The following is a 23,985-nucleotide window of genomic DNA, read 5'->3' as shown; positions in this document are numbered from 1 at the left end:
AGCCACCCACCACGCTTGGCAACGTGTTCCCCCATCGCAGCAGCTATTGGCAAAAACCTTTTTAAAAGAACAAGGATGGAATGGGAGAAATCAACAGATGGAGGTGTAGGAGGAGTGTCAGTCTCTTGTTGGGAGAGAGAGCCTGCCAACATTCACACAATGATCATCGATGGCTGTTTTGTATTCACAGCCGTCACGATGCAGTGGGCACCATTTTTGTCCGCCTTAGGACATTGTTTAACATGTCGATCAAAGGGAGCGCAGATGAAGGCAGGCTACATGAGAGCCTGTACACTTCTGTGTCTCATAAATAAGCCTCAATTACAGTCTTACCAGAGTTCAGGGTTCAAGATTAGAGAATGTCAAGCATGACATACAAAGGCCCCTGAGTGCACATATTGCCAGTTAACTATATCATCTGTGTTCAGAGGTACGGCGAGGTTCAGGGTGCCAAAAGGAGCTCGGAGAACTGTCGTCTAATTAATATGAGTAGTTTGACATTTTGGGAAATGAGCTTATTTGCTTTCTTGCCGAGAGTTTGAGGATTCATACCAGGCTCATTTCTTCATGGTAAATATGAAGGGGCAGCCTGCAGCAGGTCGGATTAACATAAAGAGTAAAAACAAGGGGAAACTGCTAGCCTGGCTCTGTCCAAAGGTGACTAAATTAGCCATCACCTCTAACGCATTCTATCTTGTTTGGCTGGGCGCTGCCTGAAAATAGTCCAAAAGATAAGACGCACGCACGCGCTCTCGGTTGATCGATCTTTAGTTAACAGTAGGTTCAATAGACCTTAAAAGTAATTATGTAGAGCAGGGATTCCCAAAGTGGGGTGCGCGCACCCCTGGGGGGGGGGTGCGCGAACCCGGTCGGGATGTAGAAGGGGGTGCGCGGCCTAAAAAGTTTGGGAACCGCTGATGTAGAGCAATATGTGTTGGGTCTCCTGTAGCATGTTCCGCCGAATTAAAGCCTTTGGAAGCGTTCTCTTCACACCCTCCCTCAGTTTCAATGTTCTAATACTGTGAACACATTTTCCTTTCACAAGTGGAACAGGTTTTTCGTGATTGCTGCGGAAGCAATTTCAGCCCCCGTACCCCCTCACCCCCTGCTTGACTGCTACATGCTCACAGTTTCGCTCCTAATCTGTCTCTGGCCGTCTCCATGTCTCTCTGCAGTAAATTACCCAACTGGGCTCAAGCAGTGGTTCCCAAAATCTTCTACGTGACGGAGAAAGCGTGGAACTACTACCCGTACACCAAAACAGGTGAGCATACGGAGTAATTCTGTTTGTCGGACTGTCAGCCAATCAATCTTTTGTAATTTCCAATACCACAAACGGGCCTCACACTCTCAAACTCTCATATCAAATCCAGTTAGATGCTGCAACAATAACTGAGCCCTACTGTAACGCTCTCCCTCGCTCTTTCTCTTGTGTAGAAATAGAGCCAACAATGGCCGAAAGTTACTTTTTCAGTCAAAACGCAGTATACGCAACACTCCACACTTGGTACGAACACTTTAATGGATGCTTTTATGGAGTTTGAGTAGCGTGTGAGAAGAAAGCATGAGCTTTCAAGAAGCATTGGAGAAGAGTCATTTCTAGCACATGGTCCAAGACTGCTAATCTCCACTGCATTTTTAACACGTATTTAATAGGAAAGGAAAGAGCTTTTCTACCAAAGTCCCCGTGCAACTTCTGACGTGTGTTGTATAATTCAGGGAACTCTGATCCTCACTTCTCAGTCAAATATGATTTCTGAAAGACTTGAGGATTTATTTATTTTTTATCTCCATGGATCCTGAGCTGCACGCAGCAACACTGGAAATTCGCGGTTGTGTAGCATTCCCAGCAAGATGCAAATTAGATGTGAAAAAACTGACTTCTGAAGACGGGGAAACGTGGATCAATAAAGTTTACCCTTCAACTCTAATAGCTGATTGTATTGACATGGGACAGTGGCTCTAGACAAAAAACAACACGCACTGTAGATTCAGCCTTAATGCTGACACACTGTTCAGTTGCAGCTTTCTGTTTGTCAGTGTGCCAGGAAGACATGGTGCGAGAAAGCAGCAAGATGTTGACATATAAACATGTTGGAGCCGACGTGTATTTACGAGATTACAGTTTTGCCGTGAAGCAAATGCTTTTTATTCACGCTGACTGCAGCATAAGCTTTGCTTCGTAAATCACCGGCGTTGCAAGCAACCGGTAGTCAGGGGGACCAACGATCAGAGCCGCAGTGCCCAGGACCTATTTCTGTGATGCTTTATTGATCCTGATCTAAGGGAAGACGTCTTACAAGCTGAGGAGTACAGATGAAAGGGAACTTCTCTTTGATGAGAGCAAATTTAGAGACGGTAGAGGGGAAAGTCACTGAAGAGGGGAAGATGTGAGGTCCCTGCAAGTCTCATGCATTTTGTTTCTGTACATCATGGCCTTCTCATTATGCTGTTAGTTCATTAAAAATGTATTAATAACTAACCTATTCCTGTGCTCTGTCTCTGCCCTGACCCCGATGACTGTCATCCCGCTCCGGTCTGTAGAATATACAGTAAGTGTCCTATATGTACCTCTGCATGTCTTTATGGGAGTTATGTTGCACCAGTGGCCACATGGCGTGCAAAACACCAAATCAGAATGAACTCTAAACACAGGCTGTGCCCAGTCAGAACTCATCAGCGTTGCACTTTCTAATGAAAGCAGTGGACAGTATTCACATTCAAGTAAAACGTCAGTAAGTAAATCTAGATATGGTGGCATGGAAAATTATTTTACACGTGTTGGATTAGAATGAATGTGTATTTTTGGCCACTTTATTGCAACATTGACAATTATAGCCTTATTGAAGCAATCGCCCATTTACACATCCAGCAGAGACGGCGCAACATTAACATTCATTTAGACTGTACTTTACCCGATGAGTACTACAAAAGAGTATTGAAATGATGTGACAACTGATATTAGATATACTGTAACACCAATTTAGTTTTTGATGACACTGCAGAAAGGCAATTTTTTGACTTCTCAGAACAAGGTGATTTCAAATATGAATACAATGCATTGAAAGGTGCTCTGTGCATTTGGTAGATTTGCCGGCATCTAGCGGGGAGGATGCAGATTGCAACCAGCTAAACTTTTTCCAGCTGTGCCAAGGGAGTAGGAGAAATACGGTGGCCGATGTGAAAACCTGAACGCATGAAACACAGCAATTCGTATTTGTCGTATTAAGGCGTTAATGTTGCAATGATGCACTCTGGATCAACCCGTGTGTGTCTGCAGGTGGAACACAGCACCCCCCTCACAGAACATAAAAGTTAGAAGTTGCAGAAACTGAAAAGTTGAAAAGAAAATCTCTGGAGGAACAGCAGTTCAATGCACAATAAATATTTATTTCCTTATTTAATCTTTTACGTCTTGCCGGGTGGATGATGGCACCACGGCACTGTTCAGGAGTGTTCTGAAGAGTCTTCTGAGTCCGCAGACTGCCAATCGACAGGGACTCACGGGGGAAAACGTCCTCGTCCATGTTGGGGAGCCCGGACAACACACAGCAACTCACGGCACTGTGGGAAATATCCAAGGAACAAACCTCCGTCCACTCGTCAGTCGTTGCGTCGTAGCACTCGACATTACTGCAGGTGCCGTGGCCGTTACAGCCCCCAACATGCCCCTCGTGCATCGGCGCGATGAGACTCCACTGGCTGGTCTCGGGCCTGTAGCGCTGTGCCCGTCAAAACCTCCCGTGGCGTAGATGCACTCGCCCAGCACAGCGACGCTCACGTAGCATCAGCGGTGGTACATGGGTGGCCCCCAATGGCCAACAGGATGCCGTTAGGCAGGCGAGGGCGGGCGAGAAGGTTGCTGAGATGCGCAGAGGGTCTGAACCTCATGATGGGACTTAGGATTTCGATGACTGCCCTGACCGTGCGTGAGTCACGCCACTTTAGGGTGCAGGGACATGAGAGGAAAGACAATGTTGCTGCGACATTATGCTTGATATTGTCTGTATATGTGTGGGGGCGTTTTATGTCCATGCATGAGTCAGTGTGGATACACCCATGCCAAGATTAGCTGTGAGGCAAAAGATTCACAAGTCTTTTTGGCTTTTGTCAATTTTGACGGAGATAGAAATGTACATGGAGCGCTTTGCACTATACAGTGAGGAAGAACATGGAGAGACGGAATGTTCAAACAGCTGCTTGCACAGCCGGTGTAAATACTATAAAAGTGGTTTAAAAGTGTGCTTATCCATGAGTCTTTTGAAAGAAGCTACAGCAAAGCATATTACTAAGTGGCCCATTTTGACAGCTGTGTGCATTAAACTAGAGTTAAGACATGAATCAAAACCAAGTAACATTTTCTGCATTACCCCAAGAGGGAAGGAGGATATAGAGTCATGTTCTCTACTTCTACATCTCCTCTTCAAACGCTTTAAAAGGCGGTAATGCAACAATAACAGCTATATTATATTGTGGTTCAACAGCTGTGCTCTTGTCCACAGTGCTCCTTCTTGCCCAAGTTCTCCATCCACATAGAGACAAAATATGAGGACAACAAAGGATGCAATGACAATGTGAGTATACTCTCTGTGTGTGTGTGTGTGTGTGTGTGTGTGTAATAAGAGCTTCAAGTCGGGGTTCTGGGGATTTTGGTCCCTCAACAGTACTCTGACAAGGAGTGCGAGTACTATCTATCCAGGAGGAGCGACGGATCGATTCACCGAAACTGATATCTTTGCAATAAGCTTGTCAGCCCATAGGCCTATTCATTGGATCAGTCAGGCTGTAACTCGCATACAAATCTCTCGGCTTAATATAAATCTGCTGCTTCCCTTATGTCCCTGTGATACAGACGTCAATAGGCCAATTTAAAACACAAATGATCTCATAGCAGACATATGGGCAAACTTCTGCAAAGGCTACATGACTAAAACCATCCGGGCAGATTTGGCAACTCACAGACCCTCATTTGCAATCCCGTTGTGTCGTAATGCCAACTATACGATGGGCCCTGAGAGTTTGCCAAGAAGTGCTCCACTTGTTGGACAGCTCATTTCATTTGGGCTGTTGGCCTCCTCACTTTCTTTCTCTATATTTTACTCCACTCTCCAGTTTATAGGAGCATTAGTCATCAAATGAAAGGCTGCCACTGCCTGGACAGTGAGGAAGAAGAAGAACGATGGGGCAGTGTGCAACAAACAAATTGCTTGAAATATATCATGGTGGGCTTCATATTTTAACTTCAAATTGTCAGTGGTGATTGTTTAAGGATCATGCATCATGTTTCAGAGTACTTTACACATGAAGCGCAGAGGGAAACAGAAATGGACAGACTGTCAGTAAGCGGTAAACATGTGGTGGTGTTTTGGATTGATGCTTGTTTGGTTTGACGCGACAAGGCGACAAATCAAGACTTTTTTTTTTATTACATCTAACAGAAATGGCCTACGGCAAATGCACTTTAGATGCCAGAAAGTTTGAGAAATGTGTGCATATGAGCTGAGATATAAGAGCGGCATCTATTGTCTACGCACGCACGCACACACACACACACGCTCTCTCAAATCAATGACTCAATGACACCACTGCACCATGTCATAAAACATGCAAAGCTTCTTGTTTGTTTGGCCTGAAGATGTTGATGCACATTGTACAACGAGTATGTGAGGTCTATTTGCAATAAAGGGTGCTGTGAAATGTCTGCCGCTGTGTTTTACATAACATTCTCTCTGAGCAAGTGCCATGTTTTCCCATGTGTGGAGCCTGATGGCGTAACATACTGTACATCTGTGCACTCGGGGTGTCTCGACACTGTGTACGTCTTAAAGAACATCTGGAAAAGCAAGGACTTACTGAGTGGAAAGGTTTCAAAGATGGAGGAAATAATTTAGCGAGTGAAGGGAATTCCACTGTACTATCCAGTGCAGTCGAACACACGCGTGCGCAAATGCGATCACACTCCTACCCACACATTCAGCTTTAACATGTGTCCTGAGGCCCATGTTGCGCTTGTAATCTTTCAAAGGACTCCAGAACTACATTGCAGGCAGAATGAGAAAGCACTTTTTAAAATATATATGTATACATTGGTCACACATGACCAGTCATCCTCATTCAAAGCCACGCCCAAATTAGAGATGGTTGTGAGCGATCGTTACAAAAGGTGATCATGTTCCAGCCAGACACCTGCACGGGTGCCTGTCTCTTGAAACTAGTGAAGTACACTGAGATCCAATATGACAATCCTTGGAATTGCGTGCAAAAGAAACTCGTTCCTCATTGTCCTAGATTTTCTATAAGGCCATTCAAGATCACAACCCCCAAAAGAGCCATTTGTTAAAATAACATCTCTAACTGAAATGGGAAGGAGTGTCTGTCTGGCCTTCTTTTTTTGATTTTTCTCAACCACTGTACATCCACTCCACTTCACACTTTCTCGTGTGTGTGAGCGGGTCTCAAAAAAGCTGCAAGCAGCAATGCTGGAGGTCAAACAATCGGGCTGCTCTGAACAGGCACAATCTGAACTGGCACTGCAGTAGTTTAATTAATTGTCAATGAATGATGACATCATCCTCAACATGTAACATGCTGAATCTCTTCTGTTCATCCAACATCCAAATACGAACGCTTGGGAAACGTGTTATTTCTAAAAATATTATGAGCCTAATTTAATCCAGCTGATGATGATCTCTCAGGCATGTCATGGATGAGATTGGTCAGTTTGTATTTTCCCTTTTGAGGCGAACGTATTGCGGTCCAGTCCATTTTTGTATTTGGACAGTGATCACTAAGCCTTCAGGGCCTTAGCTGCAGAGCATTTGAAGACTAATGTCCTGCAGTGTACTGAAATGATCATACTGTACCTGGGTTTTGACTTTGTAGCGTATTCGCAAAGGAACACTGACAAATGCTGGCACGCGCACTAGAATAGTGCACAGCATTAGCATGTAGCGGTGTATTGGGTTGCAGCTCAGGGTATGTAGACTGTGGGATTGCCCAGATTGATACTTTAGTCGTGGGAGAAGTAGGAACGGAGGATAAATGTCTTTTTGGGTTATGTCATTCTGGCATTTTCAAAATGACACTGAATGGCCTTATTTACTGGTCACAACGAGATTATGTGTTACTGATTGGCACTTGTGAATGCTATATCATACGTTGTGTGCATTTAAGGTAATTTTGCATCATCAAAATGTAAAGTTATTTAAGATTTTCCCAGTTTCAGTGTGTTATGATCTTTTGTTTAAAGCTCTGATTTCCCTAAAATTCACTTTTTACTTTGAACATTTCTCAGTAAACCAGAGACCCTTCCAAGTTCATGTGTTTATGGTTTGCAAAGTCATGCGTACGTGCTCTTTATAGATGTCTTTGCTTTCCATTCACATCTCTAATTACACGCCCATGTTTCCTCTCTCATCCTATAACCTTTCTTCCCTCCTCATCCTTGCTTGTCTTTGCAGTCATTTCCACTGTTTCCCCCACTGCTTCCCCTCTTTTTTTCTCTCCCTCCCTGTGACTCCTTCCCTCTACTCTTATTACACTGTTGCTCCTGCCTCCCCCCCCCCCCACCACCACGGCATCTCCTTTTCATTGTTTCCATTGATCCTCTCATCCACCTCTTCTTCTTCTCTCCCTCTCTCTGCTCATCCAGTCTCCGTTCCTGTCGCTTGGTTGCACTCATCCATGCTGACATATCACCCTTATTGTGCCAGCAGTGCTCATCCGCAGTGTGAATGACAGAATGCACCCTTGGAGGGGAGGTGGAGAAGAGAAGGGAGGAGTATATGTATCTGCAGACAGAGTTCACATTCAGTTGAGAGGCAAAGAAAGATGGGAAGAAATGTACCAACTGATCGACTAAATAGTTAAAACTAAAGCTGCATAAAACAAAATGTTTATGTAAAATACTTAGGAGAATGTATCTATTTATAATGCAGAACTACAAATAATTATGATGTAAAACTGACTCATGGCTGGATTGAATACTTGATACATGCACTTTGTAAAATTATTTCTTTATTTAGTCTAGTAAGGTCCATATTATCCACATTGTGACAACTAATGAAGAATAAGAATCATAATAACTAAGAAGGTTGCACACCTGTGTTAACCTGTGTCACAGTAATTGCAATCAGCACTGTCATTTGGCACAGTAACCAATACAACACATGGGCACAGAGCACCACCTAATGGTTATAGAAGCAAGTACAACATGTGTTGGTCTTTGGCTGAGCAGCGAGGGGACAGAGTGGCAAGATGCAGTCAAGTGTTGGTAACACTATGAACCATTTCCAGCTTCGGAGTCGAGCAGAACGGCAGGTTTGCCAGCCACGAATGTGATGATGTAACAGGGAAAAGACACATTTTGGAGGTGTTTTTTTGTGAGGAGGCGTCTCTGATTGGCAGGCAGAGGCGGCAGTGAGCGTTCGCAAACCCATCCGTTCTGCTTCCAGATCTTTGACAACGAGCTGAAGGAGCAGGAGAGGGAGGTGTGTTTCGTCGACATCGCCTACGATGAGATCCCCGAGCGCTACTATAAAGAGTCTGAGGTGAGCTTGTGCAGATGCTCACGGCTACACTACTAAAGAGGTGCGAGTGTAGCGTTGGATCTGGAAATGCTCCAGTAAGGCAGTGTGATCGAGATGAAACGGTAGGATCACAACATGACACTTGTTTTACATCCAATATTTCCCAGTGAGAACGTTCCTTTCTCTCGAGTATCTTTAACTGTATACTGGCATTCCGTCATGCGTGTAATTTAAGGGTCCACTCTGCTGGTGTGCAGAAGAGATGCCCGACGGTTTTGGGTTATTATTGTAACGATAAACATGCGTGTGTTCATTTTTACCACATTGCAGGACTTGCGCTATTTTAAGTCCGATAAGACGTCGCGGGGGATTCTTCAGGAGGGCTGGAGAGACACCCAGGACCCCGTCATGTGCTCATACAAACTGGTCACCGTCAAGTTTGAGGTGTGGGGTTTGCAGACCCGTGTGGAGCAGTACGTACACAAGGTGAGAGGTTGCCCATGGGATGAATGTCTTGCCATTTTTGTCAAACGTTTAGTTGAACCTTGGCTTTAAGTTGCATAAATATATCTTTATATTTACTTATTTGGCCCAGTCGCCCAGACTATTTGCTCATTATTAAAAATGCAGGTGTCTTGGTCTCAATGACTTCCTTCGACAGCCTGAATCTTGAATTGTTTGCTTTGAAACCTAACATTGATTTATAAAAAGATACTGAGTTACCGTTTTCTTACCGTTGTGCTACAGGTGGTTCGGGATGTGCTGCTGCTGGGACACAGACAGGCATTTGCTTGGGTGGATGAGTGGATTGGTAGGTCTATCAGCCCTTTGCTACAGTCCTTCTCTCCATACTCCATCATTTCAACATTTCAGTCATCAACCATTCACTCACATTAGGTTATCATGAATGCATTGCCTAGACATTTCTTGTATAAGAATATAGGTGAAAGTAATCATTTTCATTGACTTATATTGTGATCAACTGCTAGGGAATACATAACTCGTTACATTTTCCATGTATTTGTATGTGGTTGGATACGACCTTGCTTGAAGTGTTATGTCAATACTATTCTTTGAAATGTTAGCGCTTTTGTACCTACTTTATTTATATAAATCAGTTTTGTGACTCTTTATTTACCAGTATGCATGAAAAATCACTACACCTGCATCTAACCCCGTCGCTGCCAGTCACGCTCATTCTCCTACAGACCATCTACTAACCGTTATACCGCAACTCCAAACAGCCCGGATGCTTGAAATACTTCCTAAATATTTTCACATGTTGAATGATTTAGCCCAGAGAACAGGTGTTGCTTACTGAAGCGTCCAGTCATTCAGCCTCTTCTTTGGGTGTGGATTGTTCTTGCTTCTATCTGATCTTGAAACATCCTTGACCTTCCTTTCTCCCTCGCTCCTGGTGTGGCTCTGATTTGTCTAGTTGGCTCTTTTTAAACTCTCTGGGTCGTGGGAAGCTGCCCTTTTTATCTCCTAAAGCTTTCACTTTAAAAAGCTTGAATCATCCTTTAACGCTGCTTTACTCACCCATGGAATGCACCTTTGCCAACTTATCCTCTCCTTCCCCACATGTATGTCAACCGGAGCCCCGTTAGACGACTACACAACATCTCGACCCCCTTCTTTCAGATATGACTTTTGATGACGTGCGGGATTACGAGAAACAAATGCATGAGCAAACCAACATTAAAGTTTGCAATGAGCAGCAAGAGCAGTCCACCCCAAACCCATCTTCACTGGATGACAAAGAGGCCCAAGCAGGACCAAGCGTATGTGTCGTTTACATTGTTTCTTGACGCCATTGCCCCAGCTGTGTCTCATACTTGACCTGCTGCGTTGGTGACTGAATAACGTTGCATATAACTGTCCCCCGACGTCTACTCATGTAGGGGGACCTACAAACGATGTATACAAATGATGTAAAGAATATGATAACTCAAGTCTTTAAAGATTCTCTAAAGTTTTGATAAGCTATCTACGAAACATAAATATTGGTATCTTGGTAATTTAAATAACAAGCAGATGAGAAAATTATATTTTTTGAATATGGGTAATTTAAGCATGTATTTTTGACATTGATGCGTTTTGAGCCTGTGACTCTTATAATAACTTGGAGTTATGGAAAGCTTCAGTTTCCGTCTATTGGTGTTTTGCAATTATCTACAAAGAGTAAAACAAATCTACTTTTGCAATTCTGCCTCTCATTGGTCTCAATTGATCTCTTTTTTTAAAAATCCAGACATGACGATGGATGAGGTGAGAGAGTTTGAGCGCACCATCCAGGAGGCCACCAACCAGAAGATAGGGATTTTTCCGCCGTCTATCTCAATCAGCGAGACGCCCCTGTCTTCCTGTTCCCTCAGTGCCCCCACCACCCCCATGTCCACTGATGCGCCCGAGTCCCTCTCTGTCGCCAAGGACCGACCCCGCAAAAAGTCTGCTCCAGAAGCCCTCACCCTTCCTGACCCTGCCACAAGTGGTGTTCCCCAGGGCACTTCCATGAGCCCACTTCCCATTTCAAACCACCGCCAATCATCCACACCACCCGCCTCCAACACTGATATTGCTGAGATGGACAAGCAGTAGAGGGACCTCGGGATGTCATCCCCCACCCCGTGCTTTACTTATTCCCCCAACCCCCATTGTCTTAGTAGCCCAATGAGACTAGCCTAACCTCCAAACACCAGTGGCCAGACATGCAAGTTATCTAGCCATGTCTAATGATTTGCCATAAACCTGGACACACAACAGTCACGATCACCATTGAAGTCTACATCGGTGTCACTGATGCCTTCCAGGCAGCTGCAGGCTTAGCCACCTTGTTGTAGTTGGCCTGTGAGTCTAGCCAGCCACACGTCTCATCTAATATCACAACCACCTGTGATGTCGAATCAAAACAAAGTGCGTCTTTAGTTTTATTTTGTTGAGCAGCATATGAATAAATTTGTTTTTAGCGTTTCCTTACGTTTTCTTCAATCAGACATGCCGATTGCGTTCAAGCTGTTGAACTAAGAAGTAGTTGCCTTAGCACCACAGAGCCGGTGGTGTTTATTAGTTTTGACAATGTGTGCGAATGAATGCCTGACAAACATTGTCCTTTGTAAAATGGCTGTATTTACTAAATTAGAACTTCACAAACTACAGTAGAACTATATTAGACTAACACACCAGAAGGACAGACGAGTACCCTCAGAACAGACCCACGTAGTGACTGTTTCCTGAGCAGGCCTGTGGATCAGATTGCACTCATCCTTTCAATCCCAAACTCAAATTATACAACGGATGCAAGATCAGTACAATCATAGTTTACACCTCAGGTCTCCCAGACTCTGCCTGGCTCACACTAAAGGCAGGGATGCTACTGTACAGTTCGCTCCCTACTTATTGCCAAACCGACACTTTTTATACCTCCACAGATATTACAATACAGCAACTATTGTTTGTACTGTACCAGTCTACTTAACCCTTGGAATGTTTACACATCGGAAACCTTGGCACGTTTGCATAACAGCAGTAATGTTGTACCGTAAGCTGTTTTATCTGCACTTGCGGTTTTAGCATGACAATGATGAAGATCTGATTCTACAATGGAATACGTTGCAAGTTTATTACTGCATATATCTTACTCCAGTTGACTGAGCGGTCAGTAAAACAACAAAAACACAGACAGTAAAATGTTGCCTGAAACTAATGCTGGACAATTTTATCAAAATCAGCAAATTATGTTGCCATATGTAGGAACGTGGCCATTTGGGTAGTTTTTAAACATTTGCTGATCTTTGAGTACCTGAAGCTTGATTTGAGGAGAGGAGGGGCACATGCATCAAGCTGACTTGAGAATGTGCGTTGTTGGCTGCATAGCATTTGCAGAACCGCTGATACTTTTAATTTTGCCAGTGCTGGTTGGTTATACTGAGCTGGTGCTTTGGTGGGGGTGGAAAAGGGGAAATCCTTTGCAGTGCCCGTTATTTGTGCTCGGCTTGTACTGCTAGTTACCATCTCAAACCTTTTTAAGGAGAAACTAATGCATAAGGACGGCAACTTATACTTTGAACCCACCCCCCTCTTTTTCACACCGATATTACTTAAAGGGTTTTATATGCTGCATGGAATGTTCACAACATATATACATATTGTGTGAAGTATATACTGTAAATGAATGGATTTGTACAGTATATTTGGTGATGCAACTGTATGGGGGGGGGGGGGGGAAGTGAACCAACTTTACTAATTTTGTATGATGGAAAAAGCTGATTTTGAGTGAAACGTAAGCATGCCCAGAGAATATAGGCCTTTTTCAACTCCGTGCCTCTGCATGCAACTGTTTTATTATCTCCTACCAGTGAGTAAACCAAAATCTCTATTTCATCTACAGAAACAAAAAATGTCATTGCATTCCTTTGCCTGTTTTGGGTCTCAAATGTTGCATTTAACAAACAATAGAAATGAGCTACAGCTCCATAGTACATAGTCGCTGAACTACAAGATATTCAGATCAAATCTATCATCAGACTCGAGTATCAGGGTTAACTCTTTTTTAATTTTAGGAAATTAGAGCATTCCCCCCCCCCCTTTCATATCAAATGACTTCTAACCTTACAGTGCAAATGCATTTTGCACTTTCCGGTCTTTGACGATGAAGAAATGTTACACAACAGTCTTGTTGGGTTTGTTGGACCAATGTCCTGTAATACAGCATCGTGACTTCGAAGAGAGCAGTTCCAGAAGAGTCCTTAGTGGTCTTGCCATAACAAAATGTTAATATTATGTACAGTTTCTCACTTGCTGTTAAAAAAAAAAAAACACGCACAGCTGTAGCGATTTATCTGTAGCTTTTGTCTTTGAGGATAAAAACGTTATCGGCCCTCTGTATTGATTTATTATGTACAGATCAAACATACAACTCTGATGTGGACCATCTCTTTTGTCAGGAATACAGAGATCCAGGGATATGTTTGATCTACCATTGACTATTAAAAATAATGCACATAATACCCAATCGTGTGACATTAAGCTGTGCTCTGTTTAAAAGAGTAACATAGTATTGTAAATACTATCGTTCGTGACTGATGTGGTTCCTTACATTGAAACTTGTTTCAAGTTGCATTACTGACGCTCAAAGATTTCACATAGACAGAAGGATATTCAGTGTTTGTGCGATAAGGATGAAGTCTTCACATGTAAATTAAAAGTTTGTTTAAATCTAGGAATGTCTTTATTTATGAAGTCATTGTCGTCTACTGAGGATACTGAATGTCAGTTTATTCTCGTCAATTGAGGAATCCTCAGTGGTGCACTTTTGACTCTCCTGTTGCGTTTGGTGACCGTGCAGGGCAAAATAGTTTGTACACGTAAAAACTAAATGAAGCTTTTCTTTTAGTGGGGTAGCTGCTTTCTCATTACTTGCCATGGTAATTAAGAGGTGATTTACTTTCCTGTTCTTTGTAGTAAATCTGCTGTACTTTGAATTTGTGGTTGCTGTATTGTTTGAAGGAAAATCTTAGTTTATCATTATTCTTTGGATTAAAGGCCCAAGCTTTTTGCTCCCTCCTCCTCTATTGCAGTTTGCGTTTGGCCAGACTGCTTCCTGATACCTGGGCCCTGTCCCACTGACCTGGATCACTGAGTTAGCCGTACTGAACTGCTCTGAGTGACGCCAGTGACCGGCCAGTGTATTTCACTCGCTGTTGTAGATCAGATGCGGTTCTGGCTTTTGCAGCGTTCTACGTGAATCCTTCCTCGTGAAACCGGTCCTACGCGTGCCGGTCGTGTTCGGCTGCTGGAAGTCGCTCTGTTCTTCCACTTTATCTATTATTGTGTTTGTTCTATTTTTACTTCCCTTTGAGGTTCATTTGGTTCTTTGTTGTAATTATTGTTTACTTTTGCTGAAACGGAAAAAATAAACTTTACTAGCTATTACAACAGTGTCATTCTTTCTGTTTACCATGCATGTTTGACATTAACCCCTTATGTATGCTCTGTCCAAGAAACCATACTGTGCAGTTTGGAAGGTAACTGATTCTTAGTACATGTGGCCTTTTGAAATGTTATACTGGCCCTCTTTACCAGCAGCTGATCTAATAATAATAATAATAACTAAATGTATTTATAGAGTGCTTTTCACAGACATGAAATCACAAACTGAGCATAAAAAACAATGTGACCATAGGGTCAATAAATTACATACACAGAGAAAAAATGTAAAATTAACATATTGTAAGAGCAGGTCTAGGACATGGGATTTTTACTCAAACGCTAGCCTAAAAAGGTGGGTTTGAGCTCAACATGCATCCTGTCCAACTATTTAAAGGATAAATTCACCATAAACACTATTTAAAGCTCATAGCCTCAAGTCATTTCTGGACTCATTTGTTTTCTGGTTCCCATTTGTGTTGGATAACTGGCTAAACTAGAATGTAAAGTCAATGCTGGAAGAGGTACTAATATATTTAGCTTGTAGGTATAAGTAGTATACACAAAACGCCAAATAAAACTCAACATGCCCCATTCTGTGGACTAATATATTATCGGGCTGAAGTATAGCAATTTATATTACGTTTTGGTAATTTCATCTTTAACTAGGCATATTTTATAAGATGATCATATATGCATAAATGTCTTATGTAAAATCTGAATCTGCAGAGTTACTAAGGTAGATAAATGAAGTGGAGTGTATATAGTATGAATATTTCTCTCTCAGACGTGGCAGTATAGAATGGAATACAATGATTACACCCAAGTAAAGTACAAATACATCAAAATGATTAACTATAACTTAACAATTGTTCAGAAATGGAAAAACTACTGCTCCATTAAGTACTTCTTTATAACAAAGGTTTGACCAAATAAACAGTCAAAGTTCTAGTTAAGAAAAAAACATCCTCTGGAACAAGTAATCAAGAGTTAAACACTTAAAAACTCAACTAATCTTCTTCACTGCGAGTGTGGTTTGATTAGATGTGACCTGGCAACATGTAAGGGATCATGTCTGTCTGTCAACATATTTTGTCGGACCACACCCATCTTCAAACCCACGACACACCTGTAATGTTTCGTGAACGCATCTTGCGACACACTCTTTCGACTTGAAAAACACTAACAATCCTTTCAAATTTTACTTTTTTTTTAATCAAATGAATGGTGGTAAAGGGGAAATAAACCTTGTCGATTAACAAGCAGACTTACAGATTGCTATTCAGATATGTTTTGACTTGACCAATACTCGTTTATGACACTATTTTCCATTCCAGGTCTCCATATGCATGCTATGATCTCAGTTCAGCCATTGTATCCCTCAGACCAAAACACACATTGCTGCTAGTTGAGCAGCAGCAAGCGTGAAACTTTAGCAGAAATTAATTGAGGAACAGAGTTAAGTGTATTACAACATGGCAAGTAAGTCTGAAACACCATTTGCAAATATTACATCATAAAATTCTGAACGTTTCCTATGTGTATATACATTTGTTTTCTCTTTTCCTATACATGAAGTTTTAATTCGTAGAACTGTGCCAAAATGTGATCGCTATAGCCAATGGGACCATCTTTTTAAAAAAAAAACTGAAACCTAAGCCTTTAAATGACAACACGACCTGGGTAGTTAGTGTCGTTGTGAAAAGATGAATCACTGTAAACAGCAGTTTTCTTATAGTTTTCTAACACTTTCACAATAACAAAGGGTAGCAAAAGAGATACAATAATCACACCAGCGATGGCAAAAATCAGCCAAAACCCATCCACTGGTAATGCAGATATTGGATGCAACTTATTGCTCTCTCTGTCATAAACGCAGTGCAGGTTGCTCTTCAGTCTGTGGATGACTTTACACCTCTGTGTATCCGTCTCTGCTTCTGTGACTTTGAAAACCTCATAGGGAGGAATCAGCACCTGGCTGTTTAGCTTCAGGGCTGAGTAATGCGTGACGTCAGCTCCGAAACATGTCAACACCTCGAAACATGAAGCGTCCCTTCCAAAGCTCTGCCCGTCAGACCCCAACACGAAGGTACTGAAGCGAATCAGTTCGTTAGAGATGTTCAGATTTAAAAGTGTCTCTGTTCTGTAATATGTCCGAAGACATGTCACCTGACTGTGCTTCAGGATCTGAACGGCTTCACTTAGGGACAAATAAAGGGAGCGGGCCTCAAAGGTCTCCTTTTGTCGTTTTCCAGTACTTTCTTCTAGGTCTTGCTTAACAGGTTGCAGCATACTATTGGTGTACATGTATATGGCCATTGAGTGATGTTTCTCCATGTACTTGTGTGCAGGCTCTCTGGCTTTGTGCTCTGCATCGCTCCAGGCTTGACTAAAGTTTGTATGCGTGTCCCATTTCTGCATTATGGCTTTATCAGTCACAGCAGTAGCTTTGGATCCGCAGTCGTCGTACACACCGTCGTCCAGGTCATGGGTCTGACCCTGCAGGAAATGCTGAAATGAGAGACTTGCTGTTCAGTATTCATCCAGTAGATGGAGATATACGCTACATGAACAACAATAAGATGGAACCTCTTTTGCACAGTCCTTAAAAAAACCAATTACAGGTAATGGCAAGACTTATTTCAAAAGTGCATACTTAAAAACGAGAAATGCATGTTTTTTTTAAACACCATTTGTGATCAGAAATGTCAAATATGTCGTGTTAAATAAGTCGAAAAATACCTCTCCAACAATATCCTGCCAGCTGAGCGTCAGATATACGACAACAAACACCAGCAGTCCCACCAGAAGAACAAGAGAAGTCACGGCACACGCAGATACAGTTTTTCTCTGACATGCTTGCCTCTCCCATAAGGCATGGTGCATCTGGAACAAAGGGAATCTGTTGTTTCAGCCAGAAGTACTGCGATCAGAGAGAATGTGAGTTGAACAAAAACCTGCAGGGCCCCGATACTGGAACTGAGCACTGTACTGCAACATATATCATTTCATCAAAAGATATCATTTCAGTTGAATCTGCTGAAGAAGAGTGTAACTCAATCACATCACTCTATTGTGAGAGCAGTTGATCTAAATACAAATAAAGGCGTGGAACAGCAGAGTAAAGTTATTTTAACCATTGACTCTCCAATCTGCAAAAATATAAAAGTTGATGCATATAAAAATCTGTATTGGTGGGAACAAAGCATGACATTTTGAAAACAGTAGAAGTCTAAAAACAATGTGCTATGTTCTTATAACTTACCACATCCCGAGCAGCACCATGATGAAGTATTGTCTTTGATGTGACGAGAGGAGCTGCCATCAACCTTTTCCAGTCAGTACGTTTTGTGTTTTACAAGCCGATGACGTACAATTGTTTTAACCTGAGCAAGCTACCAAACAGGATTTACAGGTGTTACCACATGTGGAACCTCCACCTGGCAGTGCAAGCAGTGAAATGACATCGGCCCGTGTGGGGCAAGCCTTTTATTTACACTTGACAAATACATACATGATATGAGGCGACGCTGCAGGCCAGGAAAAGAGAAACGCTTGTGTTTCTTCTCGCTAAATACTGCACAAACATCACTGGCGAGATAAGATCCATTTTTTATCTCTGGAGCCTCTGAGCAAAGTTGCAGTCGAATGTATGTGCTGTGTGGTCGTACTTGTAAACCCTGTGAGCCGGAACTTCTTTGTTGGCAAACAACCAAGCATCTACTCTTTCAAAGCAATATCTCGCTGCTGAGAAGCTCACCTCGGAAAGGTGAGCCAAAAACAATCAGATACCGAGATACCATACACAGTTGGTGGAGAATACGAGGATGTGTATTGACGGATCAGTCTACAAGTAAATATTACGTGGATCCTTATTATGGATGATCGTTTATCTCCTGCATGTCAGCCACTATAGGCACTGGTTTACAAGCTACAGAGCACCAAAGTACCAAGGAGAGATTTAAATTGCAAATTCAATCAAAGGCAAATAAACACGTATTTTGGAGCTTTTTTTAACACACTGGCATGCAAGCGGTGTTGGGATGATGTCAGTATGCTTACTGCTGTTGGTCATTTCTTTGGTCCTTGTGAAACGCAGGCAGCAGCGGTTTGTGGCTGCAGTGCTGGGAGCTCTGCTGGTGCTGATGCTTATTCTGGGGATATACAGAGTTAGCCGTTATTAAAGAGGGGTGCTGTTGTGGACACGTCATCATCGAGAGAATTCTTAATTTGTTTTTTAAAAGTTATGAGGAAATAAAAATCTTCCCTTCGTTAGCGCAGTTATCAGAGGCCAGACTGTTCACAGTAAACAGCTGACTCGTTGATTATGAGGTAATTCTTCATTGCTTACTCTCAAAACAAAAAGTATGTTTACCTTATTATTGATAAGTATCTAAGAAAAGAGGTCAAAGAAGTGTGAATCTAAATTACTTTAAAAAAAAACAACCACACACACATTTTGGGAAAGCAATTTGTAGGGTTATATAAATATAGAGGGAAAAAAAAGACAAAAGTAAGGAAAAGATGGTAAGAAAAAAATGGGGATTGAAAGGAGGCGATTTGAAATAAGTCAAAAATTAAAACTACTTTCAAATCTAGATTACAACACAAAACCTCATATCATTTACAGAGAGGGCAGAGATCCTTCTGTGCTCCGTTAAGAACAGGCACCATGATGATCATCGGGATTTTAAAGATAACTTCATTTTTTGTTGAATTGCTTCATGTGGACCCTTCATGTTTCTGTGTAAATTGAATAAGACAGGCTGAACACACTGATAACAAGCATTTCTTTCAGGGCTTTTGATTTATTGATTGCTGTCGGGATGTCACGATAATTTAAACAAATATAACAAAGCATGTTTCTGTAACACATTACTCACCCTAGCTTTGAGGTATTCTTGTCTTAGGTACAACAGCATGACTCCCTGATGCACAGACCCTGATAATCCATTACAATCAAAGAGGAAATGGGTGGGCCTTGTAGTCCTGCCCCTAATTGCAATGGCCAGCAGCTGGTGAAAGTAAAACACGAACTTAGCGTAACAGATAACTTGCAAGTCACCAAAGTAGTGCTCCATGTGAGAACTGAGTTGTGGTAAGTGGAACAAAACTTAATTTCTTCGCCAGTGTTTTAGTTAGATTCAGACCAGATATTGAGTCCCCTTCGAGGCCCATTTCAATCCATCCAAAGTTAATTATCAGAATACGACAACTAAAAATGGAATGATATACACAGAAAACGCCAACAATGCGTTTACTGAAAGAGGTATTTTTGTGTGCAGGTCTCTATGCTGGCAATGAGGGCAGTTTGGGCAGCAGTGCTAATGACATGTGGAGTCGCCATAGGAATTGCAAAGGTATAGGGTATAACCTGGATAGTGGCTTGCTTTAGTGTGACTATTTTGTAATCCCATTTGTAAGTAAGATTTTTATTTCAGAGCTCTGCGGAACCTGGGTTAAAAGGTCAAGTTCCACTGGATTTGGCTCTGAACGCTGTTGACGACATGTACGCGGGTTGCAAAGACAAGATGGAGTACAGAGTGAAGGAGTTCCTGGTGAATGAGAAACGCAAAGACAAAAATTTCACCCTGGCCTGGGGCGAGGCAGAAAAATACTACAACAAAAAATTCAAGCGCAGGAAGGGAAAGCGACCTTCCAGCTCTCTGGGGAAAGAACAGATTATGGCTATTTACGTTTATTCCCTCGACAATCCGAAAATCTATCTTGATTTTAACTACGCAGTTCAAACGCAGAAATCGAAGTACAAGACCACATTTAGATATCACGCACTTCACTTTTTCCTGACTGACGCCCTCCAAACTCTGAGCACTCGCAAACCTGAAGAGGAAAGATGCCTCACTGGCTACCGCAGAGTCAACGGCTACTTTAGCCAAGATGTTCTCAACAAAGTGATGCGCTTTGGCTCTTTTACCTCCAGCTCAATGCTGGAGGTAAAAGCTCCCAGCGCATCACTTTGGTCCCCCAGTTTGGTACCCCAGCGCTGAAAGATTTGGAGACAAGTCGTGCTTTGAGATTGTCACATGCTCAGGAGCAGACGTCTCTCTGTACTCTAAGCTTGGGGAGGCTGAGAGAGAAGCCCTGATTCCTCCTTACGAGGTATTTAAAGTCACAAAGATTGAGAGGAGATCTGTCCAGAAGAGACTTCCGTGTGAGGTGGTCTATAAACTGAAAAGCGTAGGAAAAACACTTTCAAATTTGAATTGTGCTCTTTTCTGAGATGACGTCTCATACATTTAACATGCAAAATAATATATTGGGATTAGGAAACAGAAGGGATTTCACATTCTCAAAATGAATTTGGATATGATTTCAATTTATGCATATTGTTTTTCACATTTCAATGATTGAAATGTTAAAAGCCAAATAGTCAGAGGTGACGAGATTGTGAAAACTAGAATTATATTATTTTAAATGTTTATCTATGTCATCTGCACTTAGATTCTATTTATCTATCGAAGGAAAACGATCTTGTCAAAATATTGACAAGTAAAATCTTGTCTAATAAAATACTGTCTTACAAATTGTGCTTGTTTGACATATGTTTTACATTGTTTTGCATGCATAATTCATAGACATACATATAATTGACAAAGTAAAAATGACTTGAATGGGTTGAGCTCCCAGCTGTGATCGGAAAGGCCTGCAGCTGATGCCAGACATGAGCCAACCCTAGGAGTTGCATGAGCTCATGCAAATAATGTATCAGAGAAATTAACAGTATTAGTGCGTGAAATACAAATTATTTATCGTTATTATTTCTGGTTTGTTTTATCACATTCTGAACCAGAACGTGTGAGAGGAAACCTGTTTTAGGAAGGGAGGTGAAAGAAAAAAAATCAAATACTAATGAAAATTTTAGGAGTGTACAAGTCTCCTCCCGCCATTTGCATTATCAGTAACTATAAAATATGTTCACCGTTAATCAAATGGTCTAGATCGATTACAATGTTTACTGAGAAATAAATGTTAACTGTCAGAAAGATGTCTGACGGCACAGATGCTTTAGTCAAGCTCCTACCTCCAGCTTAATGCATTAATACTCCCCATAATGCTCCTTGGTACGGTCATGTTTATCTTGCACACCTCATTATAGGACACTCATGAGGCATCTTACTGTGTCTTACACCCAATGTCAGTGAAGACTGCAGAGACAGACTATGCTGTCACATTAGAGGGAGTTTCTGACTCAATGTTGGCAGAGATTGTTTTCATTCAACAACTGTCTCCAGGTTTCTATTTTAATGGAGGGTGGCAGTCTGGGCCGCAGTGCTAAACACTTGCAATATGCTATACAGTAACATATATTGCTTAAGTGAGACGATAATGTGTCGTTATGTCAGTTATTTCTTTAAAGCAGTCTGCTAAACCTGGGCTAAATGGTCGCCTTCAACTGGACGAGGCTTGAAACAGTTTAAAGAAATGAAAAAAACAGACTTCAACTTCAACCAAGCCTGGGATGAAGCAGAGGAATTCAAAAACCAAAAATGTTGCCACAGGAATACATGGATGATTCTTTTAAATGTACAGTTGACTTCATACAAGTTATCGTTGTCGTGATATCCAAATACTATACTTCAATTTCTGTCGTAGCTTTCAGCTTTGACTGCCTCCAACACCTGTAGGTTTGCATAATAGGACCATGGCTGTGCTTATCTGTTACAACATGTAAAGCAGTGTTTACCTTTGAATCATTTCTCTTGTAAATCACGTGAGGTACTGTCAAAGATAGACTCTTGGTTCTTCTAGGAGTCGCTGTGAAAGTAAGCTAAACACGTATCGCAGCACAGAAGACGCCATACTAAATTATTTTAAGAACATTCGAAAAATAAAAAGCTAAATGCATTTTATTTCAGATCCTCAAAATAGACAAGGCAAGTTTATTTGTACAGCACATTTCAACAAGGCAATTTAAAGTGCTTCACATCAAAACATAAGGCAAAAGTGAAGGAGATTTAAAAACAAGAACATTCATTAGAACACAAAAAAGCTGTGTAAGAAATAAAATACAGTGGTAAAATGTAGAAATGCAGGAAATTTATCAAAAGGCAGAGGCACTGTCTATTTTAATCTCTGCTTACCACAAGAGCTGATGAACACCAAACCCTCTTTAGTCAAATCGTTTACACACATCTACAGGTTTTGCATGCCAGCAATTTACTCATGGACATTATTTGGTTACATATCATCAGGCGAATACGGCTGTTTTGTCGACGATGTGATTAAAGCTGGAGCTGTACATTTGAAAACACTCCGCAACAAACTCAGGGAAAGACAAGGTTGGTGCTTTTAAGTTTCTAGACTGTATTCAAGTTCTCACGTGAAACAATGAAACGATTAAATCATTTTCTCGGGTCATATTGTGGTTTCACATGTGTACATCTCTCTTCTTGTCTCTTTTCTTCACACCTTGTGAGGAAAAGTATATTTTATTAATAATCCCTCGTGACACCTTTACAGCTTTAGTTTGAGAAGAAAATGTAGTGATGCACACAGAGAATGAGAACGATGGACAATTTCTGCATTTCTCAAGCTTTTCTTGAGTTGAACAATTTGTTTGGGGAATCTGCAAATACATGAAGAGAACATGTCAGTATATCAATTTCATGCACGTAAGTCGGTGACATATCTCACCCTTTGTCCCCTTGACAACTAGATGTCTTCTGACCTATTTTACTCATCAAACAAGGGTTGAGTTGAGTAAGTTGTCGAACATGCAAACCTCCACTCTACATTTCACTACAGTGTTTTTTCTTCCCTGTACTACTTTCCAGAAAACATGCAAAACCTGACGGACGGAGAAACGTGTGGTCTCTGTTTGCACTCTCCTATCCTTTACCCTACGATTCTGCCATATGTCTTGATCTCTCTGCCCGTTAATGGCTGGGTGATGTGGCTGATGATATCATCTCCAGTCTTCTGGACAGACAGGATGGACGTGTCCGAGTTCCACTTGGTCCTCACAGAGATGATTTTTGGAGTCCTGGGGCCACCTTTATTGGCCATAAGATTTTTTTCCGACTATGCACTGGCAGACGCAATGACTAAACTCATCAGCATAATATTCACAGCCAGGGTTCAATTCCAGGGCTGTGTCTGCATAGAACGCTATGTTGCAGTCGTACGTCCAGTGCTGTACCGCAGGTATAAACCCCTTCGGTACAGGATGAGCCTTTGTTGTGTTGTGTGGCTGATAACCATCCTGGTTGGTATCGTCCAAATGTTCTTTTGCAGTGAACGTGAGGTATCAATAGTTGTGTATAAAATCTATTTTTTGAATGTCTTGATTCTCAGCTCTTTCTGCAGCTTCTCAGTTCTCAGGGCTCTGAAACAGCCCTCCCCAGGGGAGGGAGAGCGGGAGGGATCCAAATTGATCAAGAAAAGGGCTTTCAATATAGTCCTGATGTTGCAGGTGACTGCGTTTGTAGGCTATGTACCCCAGCTCACAATGTTCTTCCTGGTTAATAAAATAGAGGACAGCACACTGTGTATCTTGCAGCCTTTAGCT

At 41.8% G+C, this 23,985-nt stretch overlaps 3 protein-coding genes across 4 annotated transcripts in view; 2 read left to right on the top strand and 1 right to left on the bottom strand.

The window, feature by feature from the left end:
* The window catches only part of LOC306785198 (cytoplasmic phosphatidylinositol transfer protein 1-like), a 52,953-nt gene extending 38,511 nt beyond the window's left edge, over nt 1-14,442 (top strand). Inside the window, exons 3-10 of one of the 2 annotated variants that reach the window (XM_079279446.1) lie at nt 1,176-1,264; nt 2,545-2,552; nt 4,503-4,574; nt 8,454-8,549; nt 8,859-9,014; nt 9,276-9,339; nt 10,173-10,312; nt 10,783-10,921. In XM_079279446.1, the coding sequence (XP_079135572.1) occupies nt 1,176-1,264; nt 2,545-2,552; nt 4,503-4,574; nt 8,454-8,549; nt 8,859-9,014; nt 9,276-9,339; nt 10,173-10,312; nt 10,783-10,788 (631 nt within the window). In that variant the 3' untranslated portion in view covers nt 10,789-10,921. Of the gene's footprint in view, nt 1-1,175; nt 1,265-2,544; nt 2,553-4,502; nt 4,575-8,453; nt 8,550-8,858; nt 9,015-9,275; nt 9,340-10,172; nt 10,313-10,782 lie in introns of both variants that reach the window. The other variant, XM_079279445.1, reaches the window with a different exon arrangement.
* A 1,418-nt stretch (nt 14,443-15,860) lies between these two features.
* Nucleotides 15,861-17,335, bottom strand: LOC306784563 (ecto-ADP-ribosyltransferase 4-like; the record flags this gene model as incomplete). The annotated part of the gene is made up of 3 exons (XM_079278597.1): nt 15,861-15,886; nt 16,250-16,955; nt 17,312-17,335. The coding sequence occupies 3 exons, from the start codon at nt 17,333-17,335 to the stop codon at nt 15,861-15,863; spliced, it is 756 nt and encodes a 251-aa protein (XP_079134723.1).
* A 2,372-nt stretch (nt 17,336-19,707) lies between these two features.
* On the top strand, nt 19,708-20,696 carry LOC306784562 (ecto-ADP-ribosyltransferase 5-like; the record flags this gene model as incomplete). Its single annotated transcript, XM_079278596.1, is given in 3 exon segments — nt 19,708-19,725; nt 19,898-20,413; nt 20,415-20,696. Coding segments are annotated over 3 exon segments (816 nt in total).
* Between the last annotated feature and the right edge of the window lie 3,289 nt (nt 20,697-23,985).

The sequence above is a fragment of the Melanostigma gelatinosum genome (genome assembly GCF_949748355.1).
Source record: "Melanostigma gelatinosum genome assembly, chromosome: 11".
Taxonomy (NCBI): Eukaryota; Metazoa; Chordata; class Actinopteri; order Perciformes; family Zoarcidae; genus Melanostigma; species Melanostigma gelatinosum.
The sequence above is the reverse complement of the archived record's forward strand: the minus strand, read 5'-3'. Positions and strand labels throughout refer to the sequence as shown.